The sequence below is a fragment of the Mustela nivalis genome (genome assembly GCF_964662115.1).
Source record: "Mustela nivalis genome assembly, chromosome: 18".
Classification (NCBI taxonomy): Eukaryota; Metazoa; Chordata; class Mammalia; order Carnivora; family Mustelidae; genus Mustela; species Mustela nivalis.
The window spans coordinates 29,364,593-29,386,523 of NC_139037.1; the positions used below are offsets into that span (position 1 = coordinate 29,364,593).

At 37.8% G+C, this 21,931-nt stretch overlaps 1 protein-coding gene across 2 annotated transcripts in view; it reads left to right on the forward strand.

Moving 5' to 3' along the window:
• RPGRIP1L (RPGRIP1 like) overlaps window positions 1–21,931 on the forward strand; it is a 123,316-nt gene that overhangs the window by 66,653 nt on the left and 34,732 nt on the right. For both annotated transcript variants that reach the window (XM_082712123.1, XM_082712124.1), the window contains 2 exons: window positions 11,474–11,657; window positions 18,966–19,050. In XM_082712123.1, the coding sequence (XP_082568249.1) occupies window positions 11,474–11,657; window positions 18,966–19,050 (269 nt within the window). The remainder of the gene's footprint in view (window positions 1–11,473; window positions 11,658–18,965; window positions 19,051–21,931) is intronic.

Here is a 21,931-nt window from a genome sequence, read left to right on the forward strand (position 1 = left end):
GAACTACTCCTCTACAATATCCAACTAATTCTAATGTACACATCTATTTTTCCCTTAGAATAAACTGGCTTTTTTTCTTATTATTCCTGGGAAAGTAATTTGTGTTACTTCGCTACAGCCTGCTACAGTCTTGACTACCATTCCAAATGTGATTTATTATAATCATTTAAGATGCTTTCTCCAATGTGTGAATACCATTTAAAGGAGGCAACTGCTGTATACAATGCTTTATGCCTCAGTAACCCTTGTTTTTAAAAATTTTACTTTTAGTAGAAAGTACTAACCAGTATTTTATATTAATAGGTGATATTTAATTGTGTTGAATTATTTACCAAATAGAGGGGCACCTGGTTGGCTCAATGGGTTAAGCCAATGCCTTCAGCTCAGGTCATGATCTCAGAGTCCTGGGATAGAGTTCCGCATCAGGCTCTCTGCTCAGCAGGGAGCCTGCTTAACTCTCTCTCTCTCTCTACCTGTCTCTCTGTCTACTTTTGATCTCTATCAAATAAATAAATAAAATCTTTTTTAAAAAAATTTTTTTTAATTATTTACAAAATAGAATAAAATAGTTTAATCTGTAAACATAGGAACAAACCTCAAGAGGTCATCATACTCATGAAATAAAGTATTTTCTAGTGATTATACTAGTTTTTCTATGTGCTACTTTAATAGTCATTCAGTATGAGTCACAGAACATTTTTCTTTAAAAATCCCCAAAGTAGTACAAGGAACTCCTAAATATACTTCACCCATATCCATCAACTGTTAACATTTTGCTACATTGTTTATCATTTCTGTTGTCTCTCCTATATTTGTATATGTGCACCTACATACGTATATATACACATTCTTGCATACATAATTATAATGAATCATTTCAGTGTTGCAGAAGTCAGGTTCGTTTACTCTTAAATACTTCAGAATAATAATATAATACCATTATTTAATCTACAGTTCCCATTAAAATTTTGCCAAATGTTCCAGTAGTATAATTTATAGGCTTTGATTAATCTGGTCCAGGATCCAATCCAGATTGCACGCTGTGTTTAACTTTCCTGTCTCATTAGCCTCTGTAATCCATAATGATGGTTGCAATCTTTCTTTATGTTGGTTCTTTCAGATTAACATTTTTTCAGAATCCAGGCCATTTATATTGTAGACTATCCTTCAGTTTGGATTAATGTGATGTTTCCTCATATTAGATTCAGCTATGTGTTTTGGTGGGAATACGACAAAGGCAGGGCTATGTCCTTTCCAGGGCATTATGTCAGGAGGAACAGGATGTCATCATTGTCTGTTGAGGATGTTAACTTTCGTCAGGGTGTTGTTAGCGTAAAACCTTTTTTAAGCTTAAAAATCCTTCTGGCTCATTAGTTTCTTTCTTTACCTCTTTCTCAAGAACTGCTTCAGGTTGAAATCTTAGGACAGTGATACATGGCTTTTATCAGAAGGAAGGTAATACTGAATGGCTCTCATGTGCTAAATTAGCACATCCTATAGAATATGTCCTTTAATTTTCACAGTCCTGCGTTCATTAGCATCTGCTATGTGTCATAAAAGAAGCAGTCCCTGGCTTCAGAGAGGTCACAGTCTACAGAGGAAACACAATGAGTGCACAGTGGTTAGCACGAGGAGAATGGAAGGCACAGGGTGCTGTGGGAACTTTCAAGCAGGTACCTAACAACGTGAGGGACCCTCATCAAGAAAGACTTCCTAAAGTCAGTGAAGTTTCAGCCAAGTGTTTAAGGTGATTAGGAATTAGTAAGAGTCATGGTGGGATCATTACAGGTCAAAGGAACAATTTAAGAATTAGGGAGAATGTGGATCATGGCTCTTTCTGGAAATCAGTGGTTTTCAGATGGTTTCAGTGGTTTTCTACGTTATGGCACACCTGTGGAGGCTCAGGAAAGATGCTGAAAAGATGGGCACGTCCTGACCATTAAGGCCTCTGTCTATCCTGAAGTTCTATGGGCAGCCAATGAGGGCTTTTAAGGGAGGATGAAGATCACTCACTAATTAAACCAATACTTAGCATTTGCTGTGTTCCAAGCTTTATTCTAGGCAGTGAAGAAGGGAAATAATCCTCTTGCTCTTAGGGAGTTTACACTCTTGAATCGCATTTTAAAAGAGCATGCTATCAATAATGTAAAGAATAGATTAGAGGCACAGAGACTAATTAAAAAGTAATTAGAGAACGCTACTCTGTGGTTATCCCCACTTGATAGATTTTTTTTAATTGCCTCTACCCTATAATGTCACAAAAGTGAGACTAGAAGTAGTGTCCTAGATAAGTATCATTTATGCCAGTTACACTGTGAATCTGAATTACCTGCTAACTGCGTAAGCAATTTAAGATTACAGTTTCTTTTTTTCATGATTCAGAATCTCACAGCTCCTAGTTATCTCTTAGAAACGTTGATCCTTAGAAGGAATCTAACAGATTTCCCAGGACTTAGACATATTACTTGGTTCTTCCTCTTTTCTTCATGTCTGTGATGTATAATTAATCATAAATTACTTCATTTTGTTTCATTTCATTTACAACATTTATGAGCTTCGCTTTGTCAGAGTGAAATGCTTGTCCCCTCCTTTTCTTTCCAAAGTGGCATAATTAGTGTTAGCATCTTTTTTAACAGGCTACATAAAGTTTAGTGGCTGGATTAAATCAAGTCATTAACATAATGTGCTACCCAATTTGCCCCTATCTCTCTTCGTTTCCAGGACATCAAAGTGCCACAGAGCACCAGTGTAATTGGGCCTTGCTGGCCTGTCAGATTCCGTCAGCCTGATGACTGCTGCTTTTACTGAAAAGCTTCTAGGCATGATAATTAAGGGGGGGAGGGGAGGAGCCTGAAAAATGTAAAACTTTGGACATTTTTCTATGAATATTTTATTAATTTGAATAATCAGAAGTTAACAGTATCAATTTGATGTATAATACATTGATTAAAAGCCTTGTTTTAGGTCCTTAAAATAGACATCAAAACCAAAAATTTGCATCTGCCATGGCATTAAAAAAAAGAATTAACAAACCTTCTTGCAGAGTATTTCTAGTTTTATCACTTAAACCATGGAGCCTTCCATTTTCACAATAAAATGTACAACCATCAGCTTACAGATTTCTTCAGGTGTGTGCACAGGTGAGAATGGGAGCTCACGCTGGAAGAGCAGTGGACTCTTCTGTGCATGGCATATTTACATCTCTCTGCTTCTACTAATAGCAGTTTGTAAAAATGTCATATTCAATTGGACTAAATTACAATTCCACCTAGAAAGCAGGTCCTCCTGAACTATATGAGCTGGCATTCCCAGGCGAATGCAATAATGATCTTCAGCAACATATGTATTAAAGATTTGAAGGGCAAAATGGCGTAAAGCAACTCATTACTTTTAGAAGTCACGTATTAAAAATTACTAAATCAGGGCACCTGGGTGGCTCAGTGGGTTAAGCCGCTGCCTTCGGCTCAGGTCATGATCTCAGGGTCCTGGGATCGAGTCCCGCATCTGGCTCTCTGCTTAGCAGGGAGCCTGCTTCCTCCTCTCTCTCTCTCTCTCTCTCTCTCTCTGCCTGCCTCTCTGCCTGCCTCTCTGCCTGCTTGTGATCTCTCTCTGTCAAATAAATAAATAAAATCTTTAAAAAAAAATTACTAAATCACTTCAGAATCAAATATGATATCCTATCGGTGGGTAAAGTAATTCACTCCCAATAGTTTACATATGGAAGCTTAAGCTAATAGAATAAGTTTCAAAATATATTTTAGGTTAAAACAAGAAATGTTGAATTACTTCCTGGTAGTAATTACTTCCAAAACTCTTTTTCATGTTTTGCAACTTAATTATCTCTTCCTAATATACTAGGAACATCTTTCCAATAGCAATATACTCCATTTCTTTTAACACATCCATAATATTCCTACCCCACAGCTCTACCATATTGACTTAAACCCCTTTTGGTGGACCCTTAGTTTTCTACCAGTGTTTTCTAATACAAACATTTCTGGTTAAAGCAACAATAGATATTAATTTCTGCTTCCCCACATCACACCTTTGCCAAACTGATGGTTAGAAATTATACCTCACTGATAATTCCATTACAAAGAAGCAAAAGAGGGAAAATATTTGTATCTATGTACATATGTACTTTTACATGAGCATACAGATACAACATTTAGGTTTATGTAAGCAAAGAAAATGTCTAAAAGTATATAATCCAAACACCATTAGCAGTATTTCTGAGACATGGCTCAGGGTGGGGGTCAGAAAACTATGGCCCATGTCAAACACATCCCTCTACCTGTTTTTGTAAATAAAGTTTTATTGGAACAGAGCCACACCCATCACATGCAAATACATATTGTCTATGTTCTGTACTCATTTTACAAGAGCTAAATATTTGTAACAGAGACCATATGGCCTGCAATGCAAAAAATATTGGCGGTCTGAGCCTTTATAGCAAAAAACTGCCAACCCCTGAGTTGGGAGGAAGCAAGGAACTTTTCTACTTTACTTTTTAGGATTTATATTGTTGGATTATTTTTAATGATGAGTGTAGATCGCTTCTAGAAAGTAAATAATGTGTAGGCTAATTCTATACTAAAATGTTAAATAACGATTTAAACGATACTAAAATCGTTAAAGAACGATTTAATTATTTTAGAAGTTCTTTTAAAAGATTTTATTTATTTATTTACTTGTTTGTTGATTTATTTATTTGATAGAGGGCACGCATAGGGGGAGGAGCAGAGAGAGATGCAGACTCCCCACTGAGCAGGGAGCCAGAGGGGCTCCATCCCAGGACCCCGGGATCATGACCTGAGCCAAAGGCAGACACTTAACTAACTGAACCACCCAGGCATCCCTTTAGAAGCCTTTTAATAAATATTTTAGAAAGGGTCAACAAATGTAGGTTGAATCTTTTTTGGTTTAGTGCAGTGATTCTCAAAATTTGGTCCCCAGACCAGCAACATCAGCATCACCTGAGAACTTGTGAGGATGCAGATTCTTGGACCCCACCCCAAACCTCATGAATCAGAAACTCAAGAGACTGGGTCCCAGCAATCTGTGTGTTTGTAATCAAACCTTTCAGGTTATTCTGGCTTGTGCTAGAGTTTGTGAACAACTTGAGGGAAAAGCAGTACTTCTCACTGTGACTGAACACTAGGATCACCTAGAGAGCATTTTTAAATGCCAGAGCCCAGCTCCATTAGGATCAGCTAAATCCAAATTTCGTTTAAAGCTCCCCCGGTGATACTAATGTTCAGCCAAAATTGAGAACCACTGTACTATAACATCTGTTTTCAATGATGGTGGAAAAGGGATGGCGTATCAAAATCACCTGAAATTGAGGGTAATTTTTAAAATTCTCTCCTTCCTTCACATGAACTGCCATAGTAAGCCACAGTTAATGATGGAAATGTGTCATATCCCTCAGGTGTATTAGGACAGGAAAAAATATTCCAACCATTGCTTTAGAACATGTGGTAACAAGCTTCTATAATTTGCTGACCCTTATAGATGCAGCAATTTACATGGTGTATGAGGGAGACCATGACAGTATTCTAAAAATAAGCTCTCTAAACCCTAGCACCATTTTTTTTCTCCACCTCTGAAGTTTTCAATATTTATAGTAATAGGTCTTTCACAGAACCAATGAGAAAAGATAGGTCACTGCCACAGATGAAAGCTGGGGTTTTTTATTTTGCTTATTAAAAACATTGTTATCTCAACAGTGTGAGTTTCTCTTTACTCTTATTTCTCCCAAAGAACTGGTATAGATCATCACCTTCTACTTCCATTTTGTATCTGTCATTTCACTATAAAGTACCAAGTTCTACCTATGGTGGCTCCTAAGAGGTAGGCTTTGTTTCTATTTATTTACACACATACACCCCCCCCACACACACACACACCCCACACACATTTTTATGGTGATAAATATAATACTCATGTAAATTCATGTAACCATTTGAGGAGTAATTTGAATTTCTCATATCTCTCACTTAGCAATTCTCCTAAGAGAATCACTCACATACGCAGGAAAACAAAAGGATGGACAATGCAACATTGTCTGTTCATAACAAAAAATTGTGAACAACTCAGTTGTTTATCAGTAGAGAAAAAACTGGACTATAGATTGTGTATGCAATATGAATGGAATTCTGTATAAAGTATGATTGAATTCGATTTTAATTATAAACACAAATTTCTAAATATCGTATTGAGTAAAAAAACAGAAGTTGCAGAATGATTAATAGAGGAGGCTATCACTAATATGAAATGTAAAAACAGAAAGCAGTACTATCTGTTAATGGACATATACATATGTTGCAGGAAACATACCAGCATGATTGGGAGTGATACACATCACTTTCAGGATGCTGGTTTCCTCTGGGGGAAGGAGAGAAAGGAAATAGGTGGGGGCTTTAGCTGCATCTGAAATGTTTTATTTCTTCAGTAACAACAAAAAAGTTTGAGTCAGATACAGCAAAATGGTAACCTCTGTTTAAGATGTTGAGTCCCTGAGTATACCAAATTACTTTCTATACTTTATAATTTTACAGAAATGCTTATTCTGTAGAGATTTAGAAAGAAATAAAACTCACGTGTAATCTCAACCGAGTTAGAGTTAAATCTAACTGACTGATACAAGTTGCAAAACCTTTCTCATAGGCCATTCTCAGTTAAGGAATACTATGTTTAAGGGCTGTCAAGTATAATTAATTTTTAGGAGGCTAATAGTTCAGCTCCAGTGTAGCTGCTCTGATGTCAGAAGAATTCGGCATGATCCTCTAAGTAAACAAAAAATTTAAACATACCAATAAAAGCTTAAGTAAATACTATAGAAAAATATGGCCTAAAAATGAATTAACATCAATCAGGAAGCAATAGTGGAATTGAGCCAAAATCATGAGAGCTGTAACTTTTTTTCTCTGGGAGTAATACTAGCTGTCATCACATTTCTAGATCATTCAATCATATAATATGTAGTGTCCATCTATACAGACAACTAAAAATAAGTTGCTTGCAATTCATATTTGAGTGATTTCTATTACTTCTGTCACCACAGTCAGAATTTTTAAATGCTCTTTTTATATGCCGACATCAACATCTTTTCTAACTAGGGAAGTTAATAGGGCAGTTGGTGAAGGAGACAAAAAAAGTAACATCATACTGAGTAACAAACGCTCATACATACAGAAAACAGGAGGGATGCCTGGGTGGCTCAGTCCATTAAGTATCGGATTCTTCATTTCAGCTCAGGTCATGATCTCAGGGTCATAGAATGGAGGCCTGAGGTGGCCTCCACGCTCAGTGTGGAGTGTGAAGAGATTTTCTTTCCCCCCACAGGGGCCCCACACCCTGCATGCGAGCTCTCTCTACAAAAAAAAAAAGGAAACAGGAAAAGCCTAAAGCCTAGACTGTATGGCAAACTTCCTATATGTGAAGGCTATTAATGTCCTGCCCAAGAGCCTCCGTCATGTTCTAGTGATTCTGAAGAGACATTACTATGCATCTATCTGCAGAGGCTTCGCTTCAGTCATCCAAGTATCCTTATCCCTTCCCAGGCTCCTAAAGGAACTATTTTCATTGCTTTATTATGAAAAATTTCAAACATACAAAAAAGCTGAAATAATAGTAACCTGCCATCTCAGTTCTACAATACTGACCTGTCTTTGAAATACTCTTATTTAACTTAAATCTAGAACAGCAAGATTTCTGAATATTTTTCAATAGTTATTCATCACCAGCTTACCAAAACCAGGAAGACACAGTAAATATTTGTTAAAAGAGAAAACACTAATAATTGCCGCTTCACCTATTTCAGGCAACATACAAAAGATAATCTGAATATATAAAAGATGTTCAATCTCCCTTGACTCTGTATCTTTTACTAACTATTGAGGGCTACTATGTGCCAGATAGAATGTGGAACAGCAGAAGAGTAATAAAGATACAGCTCTGGCCTCCAGGAGCTCACAGTCTCCAGAGAGAGGCAGGTGGGTAAAGAAATCCAGGCAGTATAATGGGACTGAAAAGTGCAGTGAGGGTCCAGTGGGGGAACCAGCTTGCTCTGGAAGATTTGTGATGCCATCATAAAAGGACAGCATGGGGCGCCTGGGTGGCTCAGTGGGTTAAACTGCTGCCTTCGGCTCAGGTCATGATCTCAGGGTCCTGGGATCGAGTCCCGCATCGGGCTCTCTGCTAAGCAGGGAGCCTGCTTCCTCCTCTCTCTCTCTGCCTGCCTCTCTGCCTACTTGTAATCTCTTTCTGTCAAATAAATAAATAAAATCTTAAATAAATAAATAAAAGGACAGCATGTGTGGCCCAGGGCCTAAAATAAGCAGAATTTTGTCGGATAGAGATTTTCGACAGGAAACCTGAGCTCTATAAACAGCACACCCCTGGTCCAGGAAAATGGCTGGAGTGAAGGTTCATCCGTTTTCAAGCAGAAGGTGATACCTGATTTGTTTTTAGAGGGAGAATTTAGCCACAAGAAGAGTAGTTGCCGCCGCAGACAAGGGATTAGGGCAAGAGTGCCTCACCTCTTTTCCAGCCCTGAAATTAGATCCACTTTGCAGAAAGAAACCACATGCGGTTTTGTCTTTATCTCCCCAGTAGCTGATACAGTGTTGAAATATCATAAGCTTTCAATAATTTGACGAATCGTTGAGGTATTTAAGAAGTAAAATGAACAGGAATGGGTCATCTGTAGGATGTGGTGGGTATGAAAACTGGGGATGGCAGAAGTGGCCCCACAGTCTCCTGGTTGTCTGTGACCAGGTGGATGGCTGTGTCACCTGAGATAGGAAGCTGCAGAGGATGAATGGAGTTTGGGGGAAAGGAGAGAATTTGAGTTCATTTCTGTCACTAAGTTGGAGTTGTCAGTTATACGGTTGGAAGTGCTTCCTAATCTTCAAAATTTTAATATATAATCTAGTTGAACTTTCGATGCACAGAGGCAAGAACACACCAGAATTGTTCCGATGTTGAAAAATAAATTGGCTTGCCCGTTAGCCAAAATATATCAGGTTTGGAAAATTCTTTATTCAGAGCATGCTTCCCTAAATACATACAATTTGGATAATTTGGAACTTCTCCCTTTTTTGATGTATTTTAAGTTGGTTTATGCAGTGTAAAAAGAACAAAGAAATGATAACTTCTGTTTGGAATATTAGAGAATGTAGAAGGACATAGGATAGAGGTAATGAGGTTGGGGTAGGATAAGGTGGGGTGGAAAACAGCAACAAAAGACTGGACCAGAAGAAAGGAGGTGATGTCATGTGAGGAATTTTAAAGCTCTTTTATTTATTTGTATAATACAGTAGGTTTTCTTTTGGTTTGTTTGGTATTGAAGTTTTGGGTTGTTTCTTCGGCTGTAATCTACTTTCATTTAGAATCAGATTTTTATATATAGTCTTATTTAACAACCTAAATACAATCTTAGAAAAATGCAAGTTTTCATATGGGAATGATATACTTCATATATTATGAATAAAATAACCAGTTAAATCAATTCGATTCCTCTGCTGTTTAAAAGTTCATTCGCCCCTTCATTGAGTTCCACGATAAACAACTTTAAATTCTTCTTTTCACAATGTAGAAATAAACATGTATATGCCTCTTTTGCCTTTTTATGGCTAATTTCCTTTAATTCTTTTGGGCAGAAATGAAAAGAATGTTTTATAAGAAGTTATTGTTATAACAATTCTGAGTTTTTTCAAATTACAAGTCATGTAAAAGGCTTAATTATGCATCGTGCTGCATTTGAAGCCGAAATGTAAAATGGGTGTTCATGTGTGGTATTTTGACAACAACCATACATTTTAAGGAAAAAATAATATCATTTAAAATATTTTCTTTACCACGTTAGTCTTCGGCAAGCAGAAAAGGGCTTTTCTGAAGTGAGGTTAGACAATGGAGCCAACTTCATTTTTTATGCACGTGAACGGAGAGGGCTTGAGGTTATTAGTTGAAACCGAGTAACCTTTCCAGGCTTTCATCTCTTTCTTTTCAAATTTGAATATGAAAAGCATATTCAAGTCAAAGACCATCACTTTAATGACATTTGGCAGTCATTTGATTTATTAGGTTTTAGAAAAAATTTTCCTTTAAATATTTCATCATACTATGCTAATCCTAGTAATATTGCCAGCTGCAGCCTTGTACCTGTATTAGTGGAGACAGAATGGTGTGGAATTTTCTCTGTCATCCTAGTAAAATTTCCATGAATCTACTGAATAATAAAATAACCTTATTGAAATATTCAGATTTGGGTTTTTAGTTAAAGTGTCTTAGAATACATAATAAAAGAAAATGTCTTTTGAAAGAATGGGGTAAAATTACTTCATCAAATATTGAGGGGGTTTGACAGTAATAGAAATTGTTCTTTATGGGGATATTGTTACAATAGGATAGTTATGCTTTTCAGTTTGATTAATTACATTATATGCTTTGAAACATCTAAGTAATCACTGTGATGAATTTGCACACTGATTTATGTTTGACAGTGAATTCCTAAAAGTTGGTCATATAGACAGGTCTCAGTTTCAGGATTTTCTAATTATTATTTGAAGTTATGTAATCTACAGTAGCATGCTTCTGAATTTAGTAAAGAGGGATTTAGTAAAAGGGAATGAAGCACAAATTTAAAATTGTAAGCAACAAACATTTAAGTGAGGGGTTATCTTGGTGTGATCTAATTTTTAAGTCATAGTCTATAGTTTGTTTTAAATCGTTACTGAAGGGAACATGTATGGCTCATTTAGTAATGTCTGTGACACCGAAAATCTATTAAGGATTGAAGTGAAAATTACACAGTAAAACGAATATATTTTTAGCTGTTAATTCTGTAATTAGAAGGAAATACGTAGTAAATTAGAAAACAATTTTGTTTCTTTTGTTTGAAAACATTTCTTACTGAATGAAATATGTTGTGGCAGAATATATAAGAGGATGAACTATAGTTTCTGCTCTCCTTAATATGGATTCATATAGCGACATTTATTAGCATAATAGCTATGAAGTATTCAACAGGCTTTGATCTCTGCATAACCGAAACTTCTCAGGTACTGTAGATTAAATAAAAGCAGTGATAAACATGTACTTCATTACATAGTTTGAAATAAGGCCAACTGATACTTGTCATTCTGAGAGCAATCGGAGATGAAGATCTCATAATCTTCCCCCCTGATAGACTACTAGTGGGGTATTTATAGCCTCAAATGTAAATCAGGAGACTATTGCCATGACACTGTTAACTTCAAACCCTGGGGCATTAGAATCTCATTCTCTCTCTCTCTGTCGTGAATAATCTATCATGTGTAACTATACAGTAGTGTACAATGCGTTCCAAAAAAGAAACCCATTGGCCTTCATGTTTTATTTAAAATTGATAGTGAAAAAGAGTAAAGGGGGTTGTGCTCATTTGTTTTATGTTTCTTTGTTGGTTTTCCTGTTTTTGCTCTTTAAACAGCCATCAGAAAAAATTCAGATTGAGATCATAGCTCTAAGCCTTAATGATTCTCGAGTAACTGCAGATGACACTATCCAACGGCTGTTCGTGGAATGCAGATTCTACAGTCTTCCTGCTGAAGAGACACCTGTGTCACTTCCAAAACCCAAGAGTGGGCAGTGGGTCTACTATAATTATAGCAATGGTATGTATGGTTCCTTTATAATTCAGACTTTCGTTTTTGTCTTATCGGTGAAGGTAGCTGCAGGAACAAGGAGAAAGTGTAATTCTCTAATGTTCACATAAAGTCATGAAAGTCTCATCAGAATGGATTAATAAATAAAATAAAGTCAGACCTGTAGCATAAGGATTAAATTTCAAATTTGAATTGAAATTAACTCTTCAAATTAACTTTGAAGTAATACTAAAGAGAAAACAAAAACAGTAGAAAAACAGTGTCTGTAGACATTCCTGCTATTTTATAGTATCAATAGAAAAATGTCACCTGGGTCTACAACTGAACTGAATCAAAAAGTGTAATATTTCACAGGGGAAAAAAGTACTACTAGCTTTTTAATCATATGATTCAAACCATTCAGTGACCTAATATTTTCTACCTTTCTGGTCAATGTCATCTCATGGATGTTTTTACAGTATACACATATCTCTCTCCTAGTGTGTATATGTTCAGTATTTTAGTTGAGTGATATACATTCTTAGAATACCTTTTCATGATTTAGCCCACACATGCACTGATAGCTCCAGGCAGGTTTTCTCTTTGAGGGCTTTATCTATCAGCTAGTTGACATCTAAGTCAGACCCAACTGGTACCCTTTAAATTCTTCCATCAGCCAACTTTAAGATGTTTTAAATAATAGTATATATCAGTGTATAATCAAAGAGGAGTAAAAGTCATCATATCAAGCTGACATGACCCTATGTTAAGAGCCTTAGGGCTTACTAAATTCTAAAGCCATATATTAAAACAAACCATAAAGATGGAGTATTGCATTATCTTTAGCAAAACAGGCCATTTTATGCTAGTTGAACACTAATATTTTTTTCTCACTAGTTTTATAATTGTATTTTAATCAATATATGTAATCGTGCTATTGACTGTATATATATCATGCTACTGATTGATCATGCTTAAGATTACAAATGCTCATGGTTATTTATGCGTGTGCATGTGTGTGTGTGCACATGTGCACACACCTGCTATTTTTCGAAGTGTGGTCATAGCTTGAGACAATAATTATGAGTATCTAGAAATCTGTTCTAGTCTTCCCTGTATCCACAGTTCTTATTAGTTATATGAACTTGGGCAAGATGTTTAAATTTCATGGTATCCTGTTTTCTTACCTATTGAATAAGAGGCTCTCTTAGATCCCCTCCAGCTCAAATTCTATAATTCTATAATGACAGATAGGTTGAGAAATCACAGGGGAAATAAATAGTGTGGTCAGGACAAGAATCTGATTCCTCCTTCCACTGACCTGATATAACAGAAACATTTCCAAAAATATTTTTTCAAGCTTCCTAGAGATCTTTTACCTGCAAAGTTTTAGAAAAGTAAACCATGTCAAAATACTATAAGTAATGGAAGAACTGATTAGACAGCTAATTGAAATGAAGATACCTAAGCAAAGAGACAGCCTTTTCTGGCTTTTGTATTATTCTTTTTAAAGGTCAGCAGTAGAATGCTTGGTTAGACTGACAACAAAAGAGCTTTTTAGAAATCCTACATTGAGAAATTTGGCCCGCTACACAACAGATTGTTTTTATTTGCATAAGAAGCGATGCAAATCATTCTGGGGTTACAACCTGTTAACACGTCCTCAAGTGTCCTGCATTTTGTAACGTTCGTTCTCAGGCTTTGGGGGGGCTTTTTATTAGTTGGTTGGCATTGACTCAGGTATATTTTTTCCTTTTACTGCAAGATACCTTCCTATCTAATTGGCATTTTAAGAGCTACTTGTGTTTCTAATGAATAGTCATCTGAATGCAACAAGAAAACTAATAATTTATTAGAAGTGAATTCCGTAGAAATATTTACTATACCTTTTCTCAGCTTCTCTTCCTACCTACTGAGATTTGACTATGAGAATTTTAAAGGCTAATTGAAAAGAATTGTAAGTATATTTAAATGCCCTCCTGGTGGGAAGGGAGAGAAATATATATTATGCTTCCAAGCAAAATAATGCTGTTTTTATCTATTATATCTGAAAAATGTAGTCTTAGGTCCTCAGCAAATTTGAGAAGTAAGATTAATCTTGTAGGAGGCTTTATTTTTCACTTAGTTATAACATAGTAAAAATGTTTATTTTTAAATTATTGGATTTACATCACCTTCAGTGCAGGAGAATCTCCTTGAATCTTTGGTTAATAAGTAACTATCTCATCTAATTATTGTAATAATTTGCCATTCACTTGTGACTTGATGTAAAAGGTCAATATAATGTAGACTTACATCTTCCAAATCTTATTAAATGTTAATGAAAGTAATTTTATTTCCAAACTGACTTTTTAATTCAGATGGAAAATCTAAAGGACAATTAGTACATGCTATCTTCTGTTTGAACACCATACCAGTTGAGAGGTTGATGGAACCTCACAATGATTTTTACCCCGCATTATGGCTTGAATCCTTTCAAAAGGGATTTGTATCCTGAGGCCTAAATTAAGTACATAAAAAGAGAGGTTTAGTCTAGTGATTCCCACAATTATTTATAGCCTGATTCAGTCTTTATTAAGAGATGTTAATACCAGTTTCACTTACACAAAAAATATATCTTCTTAAGGCTGGAAATGGTGGGGGTGGGGGAGGTTGAATTCACTTGCAAGACATTTGTAGCATGAACAAAACGTTTGTGTTTTATCGGGCCTGAAAATTTTGCTTAGAGAATGCTGAGAAAGCAAGAAAATAGTTTGGAAAAAATAAGATTAATGGTAGGTTTGAAGAATGTTGTCTGGACTGAATAAAGCCTTCTAGGGAATTGACAGTGGGAAGGAAAAGATTAATGAAATCGTCCAAAGTTTTTATGAGATTTATACAGTTCTGGGTCCTTAGTCTCTGAGCACTGAACAGTCTATGTTTTGGAACAAAGTTCAATTTGGAAGATGAAAACAATGCAGAATTTACCTTTTGTCACTAATAGGAAGAGAAATTTGGCAAAGATAAGCATTAGGGGAATGATGACACTCCAACACAAAAAGTTTTCTGAGATTGAAGTTCATCAACCCTTTGTAATTAAGCCATCTCCATTTCTTCTGCCGAATGACACTGACAAAGAATGTAAGGATTTTTCCAAACTGCAGAAGTGATAGGTTTTTAATGGTACACAATTCAGCATCAGCTTGTGTTTTTGGACTACTACTTTGTACCTTTTTTGAGTTATCTGTTTTCAGTAAGTTTTGTCTAAATCCAACAAGTCCTAAACAATTGTCCTTTTTAATGAGAATAAAAGATGAATAGCTTAATTTTTAGAGAGTTTTGATACTTTTCAAATCACCAGAATTGTCTTTTAAAAGATCTATTTGAAGTTTTGAAACTGTAGGTTTTGTTTCTAACTGTCTAGTTCCAGAACATCAAATGGATGTCCTTAGGACTGTGATCTAGAGGTAGCCCCAGTGTCCCGATTCTCACATGTTCAGCACAAAAGTGTTCACTGGTTGCTGATCCTACTCAAAAATTATGCAAAGGGATGTTGAGCTACACAGTGATTCTCAGTGTGTGACATCCTGATCAAGAGGAGCAGGAGCTCCTGTGAAGTGAAAAATGCACATTCTCAGGCCCTAACCCAGACCTGCTGAATTGGAAACTCAGGGTGAGCTCGTTAATGTGCATTCTAACCAGCCCTCCCAGGGATGCAGGCGCACATTAAGATGCCTGTATTCTAGGCATTTCTTATGCAAGCAGGAGAGCTGGACTTCACATTTGGTATATGTTTGGAGAAGTAAGCTGATGGGTAAGGAGCTTGAGTTTTTTCAGAAAGGAATTTTTTTTTTTTAAAGATTTTATTTATTTATTTGACAGAGAGAAATCACAAGTAGATGGAGAGGCAGGCAGAGAGAGAGAGAGAGGGAAGCAGGCTCCCCGCTGAGCAGAGAGCCCGATGCGGGACTCAATCCCAGGACCCTGAGATCATGACCTGAGCCAAAGGCAGCGGCTTAACCCACTGAGCCACCCAGGCACCCCCAGAAAGGAATTTTTAAAAAGTGTTCAGCCCAAGAGAGTTGTTGAAAGCACCTGGACAAGCTGTACCCAAGCAAGATCCCTTTGTGAAAGAGTGAAAGGAGGATCAGGTGGCTTCCCTTGATAAGGGTATAGAGCTCTCTCTCTCACTCCCACCTGTGCTGACGATATGGTTGCAGCTTAAACATCAGGAAAAGTTTTGGCTTCATATAGAAGGAGAAGTTCTAGCAAGGAGGTTAGGAAGGTAGGCTCTGGAGGTAGGTTTTGATGGATTCAGAGTCTGGTTCGGCCCTTTTCTCAATAGGTGAGTTTGGGCAAATTATTTACCTTCTTTGGGTCTATTTAATCATCTGTCAAATGTGGGACAGTATGGTTCTTAACACATGTGATTGCCATAAGAAAAGTATTGAGTGTAGTACTTAGTACTACTTAGTGTAGTACTTAGCACATAAATATCACTCACTAAACGATGGCTGTCACTGTTTGTATCATTGTTAAGAGAACAGGAAATACGGTGTTCTGGCCAGCTGCAAGAAGCAGAAGCAGAAGGTGGCCCAACTAGACCATTTTGTTTTTACCAGTTTTAGTGAAAAAGATGTTTTTTTTTTTTTTAATTTTAAACAAAGAATTGCCATATGGTACAGCAGTTCTACTTCTGTATACTTACCCAAACAAGTTGAAAGCAAGCATTCTGACAGATGCTTGAATACCCATGTTCATAGCAGCATTATTTACATCATTTACAATAGCCAAAAGGTGTTCACAACCTAAACAACCCAAATGTCCATCAGCAGATGAATGGATAAACACAATCTGTATATCCAAGTGGAACATTATCCAGTCTTAAAAAGGAGTGAAATTGAGACACATGCCAAGGATGAGCCTGGAAAAACATTATGCTAAGTGAAATAAGCCAGTCACAAAGGGACAGATATCATATGGTTCTGCTTAATAAGAGGTACCTAGAAGAGTCCGGTTCGTAGAGACCAACAGTGGAATAGAGGTTACCAGGGCCTGGGGGATCCTGAAAAAGAGTTTAGTTTGGGGCAAAGGAAAAGCTCTGGAGCCAGATGGTAGTCATGGTTGTACAACAGTATGAATGTAATGTCACTGAACGTATGCTTAAAAGTGGTTAAAATTATAAATTTTATGGCCACATTTAAAAAATTAAATTAATATGACCAAATTTTTAAAAAATGAAAAAAATTTTTTTCAAGCTATTGAGATTTGTCAGAACTGGCCTAATTTATTTGGAAAACTATCTGCATGCTGGACTTTGAATTCAGTCTTTTTTGTTTTTAATCACTGAGATAACTCATGTCTTCAAATAATGTGGAACATTATAGTTAACAAGAGACTCTACTGTGTATTTGAGAGTTGCTAAGAGTGGATCTTTAAAAAGTTCTTACCAGAAGAAGAAAAAAATGTGTGACTCAGGGAGATAATGGATATTAACTAAACTTATTTTGGTAATCATTTTGTAATATGTACATATTACATATCATATACATATCATCATTATGTTATACACCTAAAATTAATACAATGTTTTAAGTCAATTTTATCGCAGTAAAACTAGGGGGGAAATTATCCAAAAAATTATCACACACACACAAAATAATAATGTAGACCATGATGACCATTAAGCTTTAAAACTCTGAAGTCAAAAAGATATGCTCAACTGCACTTCGAATTGGTGATTAACAACAAAACCAAAAAAAAATTTCCATTTGGCTTGGTGTACTGGTGGCCAGAATGAGTCCAGTCTCCCAGCATTAGTGGAACTCATCTCTTAGAAAACCTTTTTAGCACTGATAAGCAAAGCACTATACTTACAAAATACTCTGAACCCTTTGTCTTTTCTGACTCCTATAAATCTCAGTAACCTGTATAATTAGTCACATTTACTGTTACTGCATCGTGGGAACAGCAACAAGCTAAGAGCTGCTGTGTGACCTTGGTTCTCACTTCTCTTAAGCCCACGCCTATACAGACGCCGATATGTCTCCCACCCTGCGTGCCTAACTCTGTGCCCAGCATGTCAGCTGAGCCAAATGATTAAGTGAACTGTATCATCATTTGAGATTGGACTAAAATTGTCCAGGGAAACATTCTCAGGATGAAATATGTTCATTCCCAGGGGAGTCTGGCTTTGGAATTGTCACGGTATCTTTCACCCTTCGTGTATTTTTGATCAGGGATAGTCTCTAAATTGAGGTCTGGTCACAGGGGACACTTTACCTCCAAAATGGCATCTGAAAAAGAAATGTCTTCAGAAGCTAAGGCATGCTGAACGGCTGCCAAGCTGAGAAAAAATAATCAGGTTGAAAATTGGTGTTTGCTCCCTGAGATGCCATTTTCCCAAAGGGCAGGCACTTATTTACAGTTTTGAATGTTCATCGCCTTCTCCCTGGCGGGACTTTAGATCAGCTATCTCATCTCTTATTTCGGCCTAGTAAAGTCTGGCCACAATTCCTTCATGCCAACGTGTACCTTTTTTGTTTTTTTTTTTTTTTTTTGAAGATTTATTTATTTAGAGAGAGAATGCATGCAAGTGTGAGCAGGGTTGGGGCAGAGGGAGAGAGAGAGAATCCCCAAGCAGGCTCCCCACTGAGTGCAGAGCCTGAGGCAGGGCTCCATCCCATGACACTGAGATCATAACCTGAGCCCAAACCAAAGGTCGGATGATTAACCAACTGAGCCACCCCAGCGCCCTCCCACCCCCAACACACACCATTAAAAAACAAAGACGAACTTCTTGCCCTGAAAACCCTCTCTCTCTTCCCTTCCTTTCCCTCCCCACCCCACCCCAACACCAGCACACGTCAGCCTATGGATTTCCTCAACCCAAGACACCAGATGCTTCTTTTATTGCATGTTGTGGCAGGAAAGAAGGATTAAATTACCGAAGCTGTCAGGAAGGACAAGCTCTCTGCCATACATTATCATTATCACGCGCATCCTGGGTGAGAGAAAATGCAGTAAATCCCTCAAATACAAAGCAATAAAGACCGCTGGCTTTTACCGTCTTGACTGCCAGTGTCATTAACAGGCAGTGACAGCAATGTGGCACTCTTAGATGTTGCTCGTATCCTTTCTGACAGCATGCACATAAACCCGCCCGTGACATGACTTTAGATCACATGACTGCTCAGATTTGATTCTGGCTTCCAGAGCTGCTTTTCTTTTCCCAGGCATACAAGTGAGGTGGCATGGCTTGTGTCTCTAAAAACAGGTATTCATACATATACAGAATGGTACTAATGTAGCATATTCCTGAGTGACTTCTTTCTGGGGATATTTTTTTTTTTTGTACAGTGATCTACGTGGATAAAGAGAACAACCAAGCAAAGAGAGACATCTTAAAAGCAATACTACTGAAACAAGAGCTGCCATACAGAAGGTACATTTAAGCACTCTACGGTTATTGGATGGTTCCTGTGAAGTAGGTCTCCGTAGCCTGGTGTGAAAGAAAGCTCAAGAAGCGGAATCAGAACCCCTGACTTCTCTGATTCACCCTGTGTCCTGGGATGAGTGTGTTTCCTCTTGGTTTCTTTCTTCCTAGAAACAGAGTAGCCCTGCATACCATGCGGAACAACTGTAAAGATCTGACAGTGCTTTGCACACCAAAACACCATACGGTGTGTATCTAGTATCCCATTAGAGTTCAAGTTCAAGTTTAACTGTAAAGAGCGTGACACAGTTGCAAGGAGGGTGCCCTCTGGAGCCACGTGGCTGGAGCACAGATTCTTGTTTCATCACTTATAAGCTGACTTGGGACAAGCACCCTCCGCCTCATGTTCTTCTTCGGGAAAATGGAGATGATACCAGATAGGGTGGTCGAGAGGCTTCAGGGAGATGATAGAGGTGGGATGGCTAGAATAGGACATGGCACAAGAGTATGGCACAAGATGACATCCTGGTCATCGATGTAAGTAGTAGCAGCAATGTCAATATTATTACATGTACTAGCTCATCAGCCTTCCAGACTCATTTTACTTTACTATCATTGTTTAATTATTCATCATTTCATGTTATTTTTAATGGCTTTTTTTTTTTTTTTTTCCAAATCTGAACAGAAGATTTTGGATTCTAGTTCGGCAGAGTAATAATACCCCTGTAAGAAGGAAAATCCCTGGTCTTAGTAACGTCTTGCTTTTGTGCGAGCTCCCAAGTGTACAGTTTTGAGGAGTTTTGTAAGGCGCTGCCCATCAGCCCGTTTGCTGGCTCTCCTCCCATGGCCAGGGCGGGCCCTTTAGCTCTCTGTCGTCGTCTTCTCCTTGCCTTTGTGGCCCACAGATGACTCCTAGTGCCTCCGAAATAGAGCTCACCCCTGTTCATCGTAGAAAGAGGCTCAAGTTCTCCCCTTTCTTAGTGGGCATGAAGGGAAAGTTAAAGACATTCTATTTTTCTCTTTTTTTTTTTTTTTTTAAGTTTTTATTTTTGAGTAGCCTCTCTACCCAGCATGGGGCTCAGACTCACAACCCCGAGACCAAGAGGCACATGCTCCACTGACCGAGCCAGCCAGGTGCCCCAAGACATTCTGTTTTTTTTTGTTTTTTTTTTTTTTTTGGACATTCTGTTTTTCAAAAGAGCTTGCAAACTAGCATTTGATCTTCCCTTTCAAGAAAGGAGACTGGAATTCTTAGCTCTTGGGATCTGAGAGTAGTTTTTTCATTAACTCCTTAAAGTACATATATCAATTCTTTGGATCTCAGTTCTGAAGAAAGTATGCTAAAAACCTTGTTAATGAGGCTGAAGTTCTGTCTTGCCCAGCATGGTAGGTAATCATTCAGGTTTTACTTATTTACTTTGTATCGTTGAGCTTCTTTCCAGGCCTCCTCATTGCCATCAGAGTTCCAGGGCTGTCCCAAGTCACCAGTGCTTACACTGCACTGACCATGTCATCTGCCTCTCTGCGGCCAACAGGCTGGGTCCTTACTGTCCAGGACTGAGCTCTGTTTCCATGGGCAAGCGCTGGGCTGGACTTCCCAGTCTTCTCAGTCTGATTGACTACCTGTGTGTTCACTTTGTTTCTGGAAGGTTAGAACATATTGTAAGTAGCACTCCTCATCAGGGAAGAGCAATTTTGTTTCCTCAGAAGTGGGTATTTTTAAAAGACAGATTCTGCTTTAAACATAGACCTGCCTTTCCTCAGTAGACCTACTTCCTTGTAGCAAAATTGTTTTAAAATTTCTTTAAAAGTCCACAGTAAATGTAATGACTTCCACTAACCCATCTTTGTTTCTCTAAAAATCTCTAAATGACCTCCAGAGACACAAATGTTCATGTCATTTTGAGAAAAACCAAAAGAGGCAGCAGAGGCACAGAGTGATGACAAGGGATGGGGGCTGAGTACATGCCCAGAGCGCTGCGGTGCCTGCCACTGCCCACTGTGGCAGGAAGGGGGCCATCACAGGACAGAATGGGCACACCTGCTTTTCTCCCTGACAGTATCCTTTTCTTCAGGAGAAAGAGGGTGTTTATTTACATGTTCCCACAGCCAAAAGACAGTCGTTACTCCCATGGGTGTTCTCACCTTTTGCAAAAACTTACAGGTCCTGCTACTTCACATGGTTTAAAGTACCTGCTAGTTTATAAGAACTCATGTTCTCAGGCAGCAGCCCTCTTGAATACTGGAGACAGCTTACAAGGCACAGTTAGAGAAGTTGGCCAGCTTTCCTGACGTGCATACATTTATGTACAACGTATAACGAATTTCCTACAGTACCTTTGCGCCTGGCCCTGCCTATGTTTGTGAGTATACAAGTGTCCCCTTCAAAGGGACATAACTCCTTGAAGAAGGACTTAAAAATTATTTGAAGTCATCATGTTGACACTGACTTAAGGTTCTTTTTTGGTTTCCTTTCTTTAACCTGTGCTGTTGAGCAGATCCACCATAACCATCAGCATTCCAGTAGGTAAAACTCAGAGGTAACCCTTAGGGTTGTTTTCTATGAAAAGAAATTATTTCAGAGAATCAAAAATGTTAAACAATATAGGGAGTTTTCGTGCTTTCTGACTTCCTAAATAGCAGCAGGTGACATTTGAGGTCTGGATCTTGATGCCCAGCCCAGGGCCTGCCTCCTCCAGCAGACCTACTTCAAATGAGCCAGGCTTCAACAAGAAGCATTCGTGCAGAGGTTCAACAATCTTTATGATCCCCTACGTAAGCATCGGGAGCGAAATGCTTGACAAGGCGGTGTCCCTGCACTTCCAGGCGTTTCCAGCCCGCTGAGGATGACAGACAGCAACAAGTAAACAAATAAACCAATTACATTTTA